At 34.8% G+C, this 14336-nt stretch overlaps 1 protein-coding gene across 1 annotated transcript in view; it reads left to right on the top strand.

The window, feature by feature from the left end:
- SBF2 (SET binding factor 2) overlaps positions 1 to 14336 on the top strand; it is a 192054-nt gene that overhangs the window by 145245 nt on the left and 32473 nt on the right. Inside the window, exons 18-26 of the mRNA XM_026034657.1 lie at positions 688 to 858; positions 3234 to 3496; positions 4720 to 4892; positions 5153 to 5226; positions 5611 to 5806; positions 6630 to 6757; positions 8763 to 8938; positions 9070 to 9215; positions 12921 to 13119. Coding sequence (XP_025890442.1) covers positions 688 to 858; positions 3234 to 3496; positions 4720 to 4892; positions 5153 to 5226; positions 5611 to 5806; positions 6630 to 6757; positions 8763 to 8938; positions 9070 to 9215; positions 12921 to 13119 — 1526 coding nt within the window. The remainder of the gene's footprint in view (positions 1 to 687; positions 859 to 3233; positions 3497 to 4719; positions 4893 to 5152; positions 5227 to 5610; positions 5807 to 6629; positions 6758 to 8762; positions 8939 to 9069; positions 9216 to 12920; positions 13120 to 14336) is intronic.

Genomic DNA, 14336 nt, shown 5'->3' with positions numbered 1-14336 from the left:
AAATACTACACATACTGGCTGTCATGTATCACTGTATAATTCTAAATATTAACTTGAGCAGTGTTTATGTTGTGAAGTGGTTTACAATGTAATCATTAATGCAAAAATTATCTTTCAGATTTAGAGTATGTTTTATACACACTTTTGTATTTTGAGTGTGAAAATCATTAGATTAGATATCATGTAATATGCTTAATTCTTAAGTTTTGCCATAGAAGCAATCATAAGCCCACATAAAATATTCATTCTTCTTAATCAGGTCATTGAAATCAATTTCATCCTGTTATATGTGGTTTTTAAGAATATTAAACAGTCATTGAATGACTTGTTACACCTAAATAAATAGATCATGGTAAATAGTGCTGACCATTCTGATTCTGCCAGAGGCTTTAGTGTGGGGCTGCACACCTTGTGGCTTCAAGAAAACATCTCTCTGTGGCCTGTCGGGAGCGAGATTTAGGTGGTGCAGCACAGCGGGTGCATGTATAATTGTACCTGCCATCTGTGGAGTAACTTCTTTACAGATATGATACTGGAGATAATTTCTCTGCAGTACATCAAATGGTGTGTATTGTATATATTGCATAATTTATTGGGTGCAACTGGTTTGATGCACACTTCAATACTCAAGTCAGAGCCTTTAAAAGAAATGAAATAATAATAATTTGGGGCCATTTTTACTTTCAGAAATTAGCACCTGGAGTCAGTCAATTTGCTTACACCTGTGTACAAGACCATCCTATCTGGACTAACCAACAATTTTGGGAAACAACCTTTTATAGTGATGTGCAAAATCAAGTTCGCTCCCTCTATCTGACAGCCAAAGAAGACAACCATGCCATACAACTGAGGCAGAAGGTAAGAGAATGTATTAAATAACAAGGTAATATTTTTTTTTTCCTCATATATTGCCACCTAAGTCATGGAGAGCTACATGACCTTTCAATTTAACATATTTTATCTCATTTTTTCTCATATTATTTTCTCATATTAAAGAGATACCATTAAATTCAAATATGTTTGTATTTTTATATAAAAATTGTGTCTAAGCTAAAGGAAGGAATGTATGACTAATATGGACCTACTGTGCCAAAGACACAATACCTGAAAATCTTAATCAAAAAGAATTTTGTCCACAATTCAAGAAATATACATATATAGTCCTCTGGGGGAAAAAAAAAAGAAAAAAGTATTTAACTTCTACAATGTCAACTTAACTTCAATTTTAGGAATCTGCATTTCATTTTCTGAAGAAAAATATGCTTTAGTTAGTCAGTACTTGGCACTTAAAAGAGATTTTACTAAGCAGGAAAACAATATTTTCAAAGTTCTAACATACATTTTTATAATATATAAGTTGGTTTTGATCAGGTTTCAGTAAGTGTAGGTAGTAAATCCACGACTTCCTTACAGTGTCTTGTGAAGGTTTTATTTGAGGCTATGCATATGTTGACTCTTCCTTAAGTTAAACAAATAAAATCTGGCACTTATTCTGATTATCTTGGCCTATTTTAATGTGATTATGCTGCTTGTGATTGGATGTAGCCACATCAGGTCTTTGACATACAGATCGTAGATAAGTGTACAAGAAGTAGCTAGCCCACAAATTAGATAATATTAGAATAACTTCTCTATTTATAGTGAGCAATCTACTGAGAACATAAACTTGCCTTAACAAAGTAGAGCTGATGATAGTCAGTTATTTGCAGATAATTACTTTATAATAATATCCTCAAAAAATCTCTTGAATATTTTAAACAAGTGAAAACTCAAATATTGCTGCATCATTTATTTTTGATAAAGAGGTCAACTTACAGCAAGAAGTACAGAAATAGCCGATTTACAGTTTATTCAGTTAAAGAATTTTTAGGGCACATGTGCACTTAGCAGAATAGTTCCAAAAAAAAAAAAGTTTTGGTATTCAGTTACTGATGTTTGTCAGTGAAAAATAACACTAAATAACCGAAACTTCAAACTTATCTGCAAGAATGTGATGTTGGCCTTAGGATTTTTTTATAATACTTTCTGTGTATTATTTTTCTCACTTTGACATACTTTTTTTGCTGAGATGATATTTTTTCATATACCAATGTCATCACTAAGCCCTAGGCTTTTATGTTGATTGACATTCAATTTGCCTTGTTAGAGTTGGACAGATATTGCAGAACACAAATAGTCTCTGTGGTAGGAAAGTATATGTCCAATTCAAAAATGGAAGTATTATGGGAAGCGTCAGAACATGCTAAAACAATTTTTGAACAAGCAAGAAGCACACAGGCGCAGTAAAGAGCCATCTGTAATCTCTCCTCTTGCATAAAAATACCATTGTCAGCTATGTGACTGAAAAGTGATACGCTGCCCAAAAACAGTGTCGTGACGGGAGGGAGAGAAATGGAGAAAGGGATTCCTGCAAACATCATCAAAATGAAGAACTGAAACAGCAAGTCAGGTATATTAGGGAGGAAGGGAAAAGTGTGCACTGAGAGCCCTTTCCAGTTCAGTCTTAGGAAGATTGATTGGATTGAAGATGGACTGGAAGGATGTTTAGGAAGAAATGTGAAGAACAGTAGGAATTACAAGGAAGCTTCAACTTCAACCTTCTCATGAGTAATTATATGGAAAATTAGTTGAATTTAATATGTTGTTAAATTAATACTATCAGCAGTCAGATTCCTGAGTTCTGTTTTTCTAGGCTGTAACATAATTTGACTACATGCCAAATACTTAGTGTTACATCAAGTGAATACTAGAATTGGAACCCAATGTGTGAAAACCATGAGTGTTTCAGCTGATCTGGAAACTATTTATCTAAATGCATACCTCACCTGAATATTCTAGGAATTTAGAGGATATTATCTACATCTAGTATTCGACTGCATGTTATTTCTCAAATTGATTTATGCTTTTCCTTATGTGAACTAAGTAAGCAAGCTAAGGAGAGCAGCCATGTTAAAATCAGTAAACTTTTGAAGAAAATAAATATACAGTAGCATAAAAAAGACTTCAAAAGAAATTACCTTTTTACTAGGTCTATCCACATTATGCCACTTGCATATTTTACTAAACTACTTTAATGCTAGGTAATCGTAATCAAACTCAGTAATTATGATAACTAAACTCTCTTGAATTTGCTTTTTTTTAATAAATTGAAAATTCAACACTTCTGACTGTTTTATGTAAGTTAGAATTTTATAATTATAGTATGATTTTTTATTTCTTTGTATGTTTTCTAGGAGAAGAAAACTGTAGGTCCAGACCAGGATAAGACAGCAATGGACCTAGCTGCTGAGCAGTTGCGTTTATGGCCAACCCTTAGTAAACAAACTCAGCAGGAGCTAGTACAGAATGAGGAAAGTACAGTTTTCAGTCAGGCGATTCATGTTGCCAACCTCATGGTCTATCTGCTAGTGCCACTGGATACCAGCAAGAACAAATTGTTGAGAACCTCAGCTCCTGGTGACTGGGAGAGTGGAAGCAACAGTATTGTGACAAACAGGTGCGTAATCAGTTAAGATGGGCCACATTTTTTCCACTGCAAATACTGTATTATTGAAAATTTTCATTTCAAAACATAAATAGGATTAAATGCCTTTGCATTTTGTTATTGGTGAACTTCTTAGTATAGAGAAAAAGATAGCTTTTTTTGAAATGTGATCATTTTTAATAACTTAAATATTTTAGTTTTCAAGGCTTATTTTAAAAACAAAATTATTTGAGTGTCTTCTTTCTGAGTTCAGTGACAAAGCAGACGAGCTCCAACATGGTTCCTCTTATATGATAGAGCTTAATATGGAGTAAAGCACTGCAAAATCTTCTAAAATGTGTTTAATTCAAATTTCTACTCTTATGATTGTCTGATTGTCTTTTTTCCACTAATCTACTAATCAGTGAGGAATTTCACACAGACCTCTTGGCTAGCATATATACTTAATCTTCAGCTAACAAAGCTCTTACTATCTTTATCTGGAGCAGGGTAAGACATCTTAGTATTTTCTGTGATAATAATGTGTTAGTGTAGAACGATTGTGTCATGGCAGTGGAGATTATGTATCGGTATAGGAAATTAGCAGTTACTCTACATTAGTAGCTTGTATAAATACTAATCAGTATCTCCACTTCTTTACAAGCAAGCAAGCCGCAAGCAAGAAAACTACTTTTGAAGGGTAAATAGAACTAAAAGTCTTTTCAGATAGTACCATGCAATAATTAGCTAGTAAAATGCAAATTTTATCATAGACTAGAACCCTAGAGTGATCCAAAGTCTGAAAAAAAGAGTAGTTTCAGTTTCTGCATACCATTGTCTCGTATTTCTTTTCAAAGCTTTGGTATACTTTATTTTCATCCTAACATTAATTTAATGTACTTTGTATGTAATAAGACATTTGTTTATCACAACTACAACCTGCAAATAATCTGCTTGAGCCTGTGAGGAGAAAAAAAAAAAAAAAAAGACATGCAGCTCACCTCCTATGAAGTTATTTTGATAATCCTTGTTTTCTGTGAGCCTGTCTGGACTCAACTCATGGAGGAAAAGTTCTGTGTCATAATCTGTGCAGTTCTGATGGTGTTAGTGAGAATATAGTCTAATTATGGTACTAGCATGTGTATGCAAAAAACACATTGCTTTTCTATGTCTAGCCAAATACCATGTTATCAAATATCATTCAGCTTGACCAGCAGATTTTTTTATAGTTGAAATTTTTTTATTTTTGTCCCTAGTATTGCAGGCAGTGTTGCCGAGAGTTATGACACTGAAAGTGGATTTGAGGACTCTGAGAACAACGATGTTGCAAATGCAGTTGTACGGTTCATCACCAGGTTTATTGACAAGGTGTGCACAGAGAGTGGAGTTACCCAGGATCACATCAAGAGTCTGCATTGCATGATACCAGGTAAGAATTGTGCCAGAAACATGCATTTATAGTCTTTTTTCTCGTTTTCTAGTGAGAGAAATGCATTTTTTAGTTTCAGTTACTTTCAGTGGAGTTGAAAGGTTAAATTTCTTTTTTAGTCTTTAACTGCTATTGAATTTCAAATAAGTATTCTCTTGGCAGCTAAACTGAAGAATTTCAGAACATCAGAGTTGTAATTAGATTGCAACTTTATCTTTCATGTTATGTGAGACATCATTTATGATATTACTGATTTCCAGGCATTGTAGCAATGCACATAGAGACCCTGGAAGCTGTCCATCGTGAGAGTAGAAGGCTTCCACCAATACAGAAGGCAAGTATTATGAAAGATGTTTGTACTGTTTACAAGTATTAGAATCATGCAATTTAGTCATCCTTTTTTCCCCCCCCTCACGTTAAGAGGAAACATCAAAACACTGAAAGAAAGTTTCCACCAGTGATAAATAAACTGTTTGGCTTTAGTCTCATGAAATATGAACCTATGAAACTAGCAGAGCCAAACCTCTGAACATAAACAAGATATTGCATGCCCCCTGTTTTTCAAGGCCCATTTTTCCTAGCTAAGTCCAAACTCCATCTCCTTTCTCTGGAATCAGTCCCTCAACAAGTTTGTTTTGAAGCTTTTTATGCCAAATACTGTAACTGGACTGAGGTATAACACTGGTATCTCCATTACGTTACACTTTATTTACATCAGCCCAAGATTCTACGACCAGCATTATTGCCTGGAGAAGAATTTGTTTGTGAAGGTCTCCGTGTGCTACTGGATCCAGACGGCAGAGAGGAAGCAACAGGAGGATTGCTTGGAGGTCCTCACATCCTCCCTGCTGAAGGAGCTTTGTTCCTTACCACCTACAGAATAATATTTAAAGGCACTCCTCATGATCAGTTGGGTAAGAAAAATTAAACAGTGGTAATTGTGGTCCTTCAGATGTGCAAGACTCTGAACTGACCTATCCATTTACTTAAGCATCAACATCAAAATGTAACTCACAGTGTAGTTTTTCATGTTGATCACATAATAGTAATCTCTTCATAAAGCATTTTTATCATGACATGTGACAATGATTTTGATTTTATATTTTAACTTGACTAGAGCTTTTTCACTGGAATTTTTATGTGTGAAATGTTTGTTTCCATATATAAGATACATAGAAAACTGTCTTCATTGCTTACACAGTATAGTATCAAAATATACACTTGTCTTAGGGTAAGCAGTTAGGTAGGCTGTTGTATAGTATTATGGGCTCTTATGGACCACTTAAATTTTGAGAAACAAAACAAAGATAGTTTTGTTTCCTGAATAGTATTAACTCACTCCCATTACCTTTCTGTTGTATGCAAAAATTTTAATAGCCCTATACCTCAGTTCCATCTGTAAGGCTAATTTAATAATTTTGCTTTGCAGAACAATAATACATTGCTTAAGCACTAAGAGGGAACATAGTAATTCTGTGTGAGCTGCAACCCCTGTTCTCTGTGGTTTTTCATTAACCATTTTTTCAGCCACTACGAGTCTATTAAATTGAAAATATTCATGTGCCACTATTCTCCCTAAGATTATTATTAATTAATTGCATATTGTTTTATTATATAATGGAAATTACAGCTCTTACGATTGACAAGTTTTCATGTTTTCAGAGTACAACATGACCTAAATAGATCTGACTCAGTGATCTAACAAGTGTCTTTAAAAACAAATTCTGTGGCCCTTAGTTGGAGAACAGACAGTGATCCGAAGCTTTCCTATTGCATCCGTTACAAAGGAGAAGAAGATCACTATACAGAACCAGCTGCAACAGAGTATGCAGGAAGGACTGCAGATCACTTCTGCTACCTTTCAGGTACAAAGAAGTTCTGTAAAATGTATGTGATATTACAGTCAGCTCCAAATACTGATGAGCACTGCTTTGGCCTGGTATTTGTGAGGAGTTCAGTTTCCTACCAGTGAAGTCAATAGAGAATGCAGTCATAGACACCCTTGGGCTTTTTGGCTCAGTTGATGCTCATAGAAGATGAACCATTTTAGAGTTAGATTTCTTTCACTCCTTTCTTCACCCTTCCATTGTGGATCCAATAAAGACCTGTCTTTGGGTCCAAAGTCTCTTCAGGTGAGGAAGCAGGGGCCAGAGCAGGCCAGTGGAAGCATGCACTCTTTCTCCTCCAGCTACATAGAATGAATATGAAATAAAAAGGTTATAAATCTTGCTTGTCAACACTTCCCACTATACCGACTTTCTGGAAAAATCATGGCAGAAAATCATCCCTAACAGTGCTTTTCAAATGGAAGTTACACTTCAAGGAATCTATAGGGCAGCTACCAATACCAAGAAGCAGCAGGCTGCAGTATGAATTGCCCCGACTGCTGCCCAGGGGCTGGTATTTTGCTGTCATTTTGATCCCCCTCTGTGTGTTCAGCAGAAGCAGGTACCACAGAACAGTTGTCAGAAAGAAACTTCGAAGCGCTAGGAATCTGAACTCTTCCCTAAATGTTTCTTCTGCTGATCTAATCTGTGGTCAAAGCCCGAGATATGGAAAGCTAAAGACAAAGAATTCTATAATGTAGACTAGAAGTATGCAGTGGTGCTTAAGCTTTAAAATATCTTACTGGACTGTTTGACTTTAAAGGAAGCATATTTTCATTCAGAACAACAAATATTTAACATTTCAAAACTAATAATGAATTAGATCATTAGTATTTTACTAGTTTTTCACATAGTAGATATTATTTAGTTGTATTATCCTTCAATAATCTATTCAAAGCATAGAATTTGTAGGACACATCAGCTATTTTAATTAAAACAATCTGAAGAAAGTTGTTCTTTTGGACTTTTGGGAGGAATGGGTGAGGACTTTTATTTTTTAAAGATCTTTTTACCAGAATAGCTAGCATGCTTCAATGATGTGCTAAATGCAGACACAGATCAGTGTTTCTAGTTCTGGATTCTGGTCAGACATCATCTCTGGTTTTGTTTAGCATATTTTCTTATGAAGTTATAAAAACAAAAACAATCAGCAAACAGTTTACTTTCTGTTCCCTTTGTAGCAACTAGAGTTCAATACTGTATCAGATAGCCCCCTTCTTTGTTTATTAATTATGATTTTCAAAAGATTTTGGCTACAGCTGTGCCATTATAATCTTCAAAACTTTGTATCACTGTAACTGACAAAGATTCCAAACCTCCTTTCAAGGAGGTCCTAGAACAACAGAATTATTAGTTGTCTGGAAAGTAATTACTAAGGCAGTGGAATGAGAAACCAGTGATGAAATCTACCTTATAGAGAGCAAATAAAAGACTTCAAAGGTATCTAGACATGCAAAAATAAACCTCTAAGAAATTTTTTGTTGGTTTGCTTGCTTGTCTTTTCCTCATTCTGATGATTCTTCTTTGCTCTCTTATGGATCCCCCATTTTACTGTGCTTTGCTTTATCTTACCTTACCTTTCTATGCTTTACCTTACCTTATTTTTATTTTATTTTATTTTATTTTATTTTATTTTATTTTATTTTATTTTATTTTATTTTATTTTATTTTATTTTATCCCCAGAAGAACCAGCTGTAGTACTTAGATTTACCCAAAATATTTTGTTTGATATTATGAGATTTCTAGATGCTTCATAGTCAAAATAATTCAGTATAAGAATATAAATATAAAAATATAAATAAAAAACAGGTAGCTAAGTGTATATTACAGTCAGTAAGAATAACGTTCATATATTGGTATTTTCTAGTTTGCCTAGTACTATGTAAGATGTTTTTATCAGTATATCTTAAGACCTTTTAATTTCTCAAATTCTAGAAATAATAATATTTGCATGCTCTAATATGTCTTATCTTTTATATACAGCTAATTAAGGTAGCGTTCGATGAAGAAGTAAGTCCTGAAGTGGTAGAAATATTTAAGAAACAGTTAATGAAGTTCCGCTATCCTCAGTCTATCTTCAGTGCTTTTGCATTTGCAGCTGGGCAAACAGCACCACAGATAATTTTACCAAAGCAAAAAGAAAAGAACACTTCATTCCGGTATAGTCATTTTTCTTCTTTTATTACTGATGTTCTTGTTTACTCAAATACATTGAGCAGAAATTTGTAGTTAACTCTCAGAGAGAATTACACATATCTTTCTAAATATTTTTATTGCTGTGGATTTATAGTACCTTCTCAAAAACCATTGTGAAAGGTGCAAAACGGGCTGGCAAGATGACAATTGGCCGCCAATATTTATTAAAGAAGAAGACGAGCACAATAGTGGAAGAAAGAGGGAATCGTCCAGGCTGGAATGAAGATGATGATATCTCTGGTAATCATAAAATATTTTTAATTTTGACTGATAAATTTATTCTGTTATGTATCCATTCCAGTATGTTGGATGAGTAATATCTTTCAGAAGAAATTGCAAATTCTGCCTAGACAGGAGGGAGGAGATTTGAGATACTTAAGAGTTTCCTTTTGTGGTGACCAGGGTTATAGGACAAAGAGATAGTTGACTTGATTCAGTTGCAAAGGATGATGCCAGATTTTAGTTATCAAACTGCATTCACACATCAATTTTTTTGGTCTTTTTTTTTTTTTTTTACATCTTCATTGTGTAGACAAAACAGCACTGAAGCACACTATAACTTGTATTTGTCTTTAAGCAGACCAGCATCAGCAATTAGTCTATAACAAGAAAGCAGTAATTGGTGAGGGTCAACAAACAACGTGGGAGAATTTTGTGGATGTCTTAAGTGACGAATAATTTCTCAAAGGAGCAAAAGTCATTGTTACCGAAAACACTATTTTTCCAAAATTCAACTGAGCCTTGAGTATTCACTTGAGTATTTTGGGATAGAAGGCAGAAAATGTTTTGGACACTTCTTATAGTCGGTGTTGTGGTGCAGAGTTTGACTTTCTTCCAAATACTACTTCTCCTACCATTTTGCTGTCACTATATCCTTATCTGGACCAGTGCTAATTTGTAATAGACCACTAGAGGGAACCAGATTCTCCTGTACGTAAGCAGGTATTGTTTTGTCATACCATTTTCTTTTTTTTTCTTTAGCATGTCAGATAATGACGTGTTTAACAAACATTACTAATTTCTTCAAAATATCGAACAAGCCAAATTTTCTTTTTGAATATTAGCTCAATGAACAAGATGACTTCTGTGCAGATAAATAAAAGCTTCTCTGAAGCTGGGCTGTGCTACTACACTGCCTCAGTGCTCTCTGAAATGAAAGGCCTTTCCAAGAGGATGGAAAACTACTGATTCTCTTCCTTCATTACAGATATATATGGTGGATAAAAGGCAGAAAGAAAAGATTGTGAAATACTGGATATCTTTACTGAAAAACTACATTTCAATTGAATTCCCAGCCTCTTCCTTAACTACGAAACTAGTATATATTCTGATGTTGAAAAATCTTCAGTTCAGAAGCACTTTTACAGGCTGTGTCTATTCTTTTTTTTTTTTTTTTTTTTTTTTAAATTCTTCACCAAGACAGAGCGAGCAGAATCAATCTGTAGTTTTGTACTTGTCTTGACAATGACCAAATCCCGAGTGTCTGCTCTGCCAGTGTACAAAAAACTATATTCTTCTGTGAAGGCAGGTGTTACAAAAATATTTATGATAGTCATTTTTTTTTCTCCCTTAGCAAAAATTTTAAAATATACTAAGACTTCCTATCTACTGCTTTCCAAATGTTGTCACTGGGAATGTGTAAGCTGATGGAAAATCTGGCAGCTTGCAATTTCTCCCAGTGCTGCACTGACACCTCTTGTGTAGCCTGCTGACAATGGTAGTGACAACTTGGGGCAGAATTCTGGTACATGTGAATACAAATAGCCATAGGAAATTTGCCTTTTTTAATGACTATTTAATCTCTTTTCTGTTTACTGCTGTGCATGTTTGTTTGCAAGTCTTGGCGACTGAAATCTAGGAAACTGTGCAGCTATACCAAGAATGAAACAACTGGGGAAGCATCTGAACTTTATGATGCATAGTCTTTTAAAAACATTAGAAAACTGTAAAAGAAGATAGTGTTGGAAAGGACTTCAGGAGATCATCTACTCCATCTGTCTGCCCCAAGGCAGGATCAACATAGTTAATCTGTTTACCTAACTTTCTCTTAGAAGCTTTCAAGATACAGATTCCACAACTCCAAGCAATTTATTCTTGTGCTTTAACCATCCTTAATGCTAAAAAAAACCCAGACATTTTTTCTGTTGTCCAGGCCTAAATGTTGACTTTCTGTTCTTCTCTGAATCCCCTTAGTTTGTCCATATTGACATTGCAGTGTGATTTCCAAAGCAGGACACAGTACTTCAGTTGTAAAGTGTTGGTAATAAATACCTGACTTCTTATTCCCTCCCACACCTCCCCATCCTTTTGTTTTCAGAATGTTTCAAATCTCATCCCTACCAAGTCTTGTTTGCTGTAGATGGTCAAAATGGGATGTTCCACAAAGTTTGAGACTTTCTGAAAAACCTGCTTTTACATACAGTAGAATCTCAAGAATCATAAAATAGACTGCTACTGTTCTCTTCAAAATCAAATCAACAAAGACATTTTGAAAACTTAAGCCAACAAAGTATCTTCCATCTTCCATGTCAGGCTAAGAGCACTGACATGAGCCCCTGTGTTGTCTAGCTTTTCCCAAGCAAAGCAATATGGTTTGCAGATTCTCAGCAGTGATGTCCAAGCTTTCAAGAAAGAGAAATGAATTTAGAAAGTGCGTTTCAAAAATACACACTGATCTTAGGTAAACTAGTTATTGCTTTACATTCAAAACTGTTAAATACGAAGGTTCTGTTTAGCTTGAAATAAAAGTATGTGTTCCTTCTTATAAGTGAACTTTATCTTACATGTTTTTCATAGTTTCTTTCTTACAATAACAAACCTGAAAACAGAGAAAAGAGGAATTCAACAGATTAAACTGTTGTTTAGGACAAATAAAGAACAGGTCTGTTTAATGTGCAACAGAGGTAATAATTTTAATTTAGTTTTTATGCTAAGATTCACAAAAGAAAAAAATCTAGGTTCTTAGTATTGAAAATTCTGAATGTCATCTAACAGCAGAAAATTTTACTTGCCTTAGAATTGTGATTTTTAAATATAATTTTCAGTTTAATTTTAGAAGCCCTGCTTTAAACTAAAGTTCTAATATATTTTTAGTGCCTTTAATCTCTCGTTTAGGAAGAGGTATTTCCCTTGGCATATATTAATGAATATTTTAATGTTTGAGGTAAAATGGAAGCCTGTAACTGTTGTGCACTGTGAATCTACTATAAGATATATTTGGAAAGAGTTGAAATTAAAGTATGGATAACAGGCAGGTGGCAAGCTTAGTATAAAAACCTCGCTTGACTTGGATTTCAGTAGTTTGAACTTGTGCCATGTCTTTTAACCCTCGGTGGAAGTTTTTTTTCTGGAAAATGCATCTGCCATTGCTGATCCACTGAAAAAGGCTGTTGTGTGACACTCATACTGAAGCGTCAGGAAAACAAGATCATCTATTGTGACATTTTGACCATAGAAACCTTTTCATTCGAATTAAGCTTTTAAAAGATTGTTGTATCTTTTGAAGAGAGAGTAAAATAAGTAAAAGACCCACCATTGAATTCACTGTTCACTAAATTTATGTGCACATTGTAATTATTTTGTAATTATTCTGTCTTGTGTGTATCTTTGTTTGACACTGGTGAATTTTAGAAGTTTTCATAAATAGACTATTGAAAGAAAAAATATCTGCCGTCAGGTCAAATGAATGTACAGGATAATTTTAGTGTGAGAGAGGTGTCAGGCATGCAACCACACGTGCAGTAGGTAATTTGGGGATATATTTAATCTTTTTGACTAAAATATTATTTTGTTGCTTCTGATTTCTTTAAAATAGTCTATTTCTTAGTGCCTTTTGTTCATCACTGACAATTAGACAAACTAATATTTTGCTTAGAATAATACCATACCTTTCTGTGTAACTGCAGGGTGCCCCAGTAGCAAACACATCATGTTTTGTAACTTCAGTTTCAGATGACAGCGAGCTGCACACGGGTGGTACACTAAAAGCATCCGAGAAATCCACAATGGAGCAATTAGTAGAAAGAGCCTGTTTCAGAGACTACCAGCGTTTGGGGCTGGGGACCATCAGTAGCAACTCTTCTCGCACAAAAACAGAATACCTACGAATAACTGCACTAAACAGGATGTATTCACTTTGCAGGAGGTGAGTTCATGAATTTAGCCTAGTATTTGGCCATAAAGATGACATAATGCTGTACATAAACGTCAGTATGCGTTCCGCCTGGCATGTCCATTTAAGCAACTTACTCTGAGAAAAATTTTGTTCAAGGTGAGTTTGTTGAACTTGATTGAAGAACCATCTTCAAGACACTGCTCTTCCACTCCTCTAATGCCTGGTTGGGGTATGGCTGTTCAGCTGGCAGGGAAATACCTCCAAAGAAGGTAGCCAGCAACGAGCGGCCTGAGCTGTCCCTGCTGCTCCGCTAGCGTGAGCTCCTTCGTAGGCCAGCCGGAGAGTGTCCCTGGGACTTTCAGGGAGACAAACGTTGGTGCTCTGAATTGCCTTTCCAATCTGTGAGTTTCTCTCTCTTGACTTTCTGCATTGGTGTCCAACTTAGGAGGCAACTTTTCATCTTTCTGAATTAGTGATAAGTGATAAAACTTATGCAATATATTATGTCTCTAAATAGGAAAGCCAGCCTTACACATACACACACACACACACACACACACACACAAAACTATTTACTCCAAATCAAAAATATATTTTAAAATAGGATTCACGAACAGATGTTTACACTGCTTGCTTCAGAAGATTCTTATGAAAGTCACATGCTGTGTGTGAACACATGAATGTTACTGAGAAAAACATGTAGTTCCTTTCTTGTTGTGAAAGCTGATGTAATTTACTACCACTACCCACAAAAATGCTGTTCAATACAGAAGTGTATCTACATGAGTCATGAGCTATCAGAAGAATATCTGCATTTTCTACAGCCAGCTTTGACTAGTCATTGTTTTCATTATGGATAATGAAATTGCTGCTGCGTCTTGGAAGAAGAATCACAGGAAAATATTAAATCTTATCTGCTTTCTCACTTATATAGAGCAACAAACTAACAACAGTGTTTTTGTTCAGTCACCACAGAATACGATGCAAAGGAGGGCAATTAAATCTATATATTGTTATGCTTTGAAAATTGCATACATAAATAACTGTCTTTCTACCTTCTCTCCCAAAGAACAGCTGTTCTTAATATTTTATAGCTTTTTGTGGAGAAGATAATTAATATCCAAGTGGATCATGTCTTGAATATAAATACTTGTCTAGTACTGTATTAGTTAATTTGATTACTGTACTGTAGGAAATAAACCATAAATGGTATGTATGTGGATTATTGTATGAGGAAAGTTCAATAA

The sequence above is a fragment of the Nothoprocta perdicaria genome, unplaced genomic scaffold, assembly GCF_003342845.1.
Source record: "Nothoprocta perdicaria isolate Ctin4 unplaced genomic scaffold, notPer1 scaffold_15, whole genome shotgun sequence".
In the NCBI taxonomy this organism is placed as follows: domain Eukaryota; kingdom Metazoa; phylum Chordata; class Aves; order Tinamiformes; family Tinamidae; genus Nothoprocta; species Nothoprocta perdicaria.
This window is presented reverse-complemented; position numbering and strand designations above follow the sequence as displayed.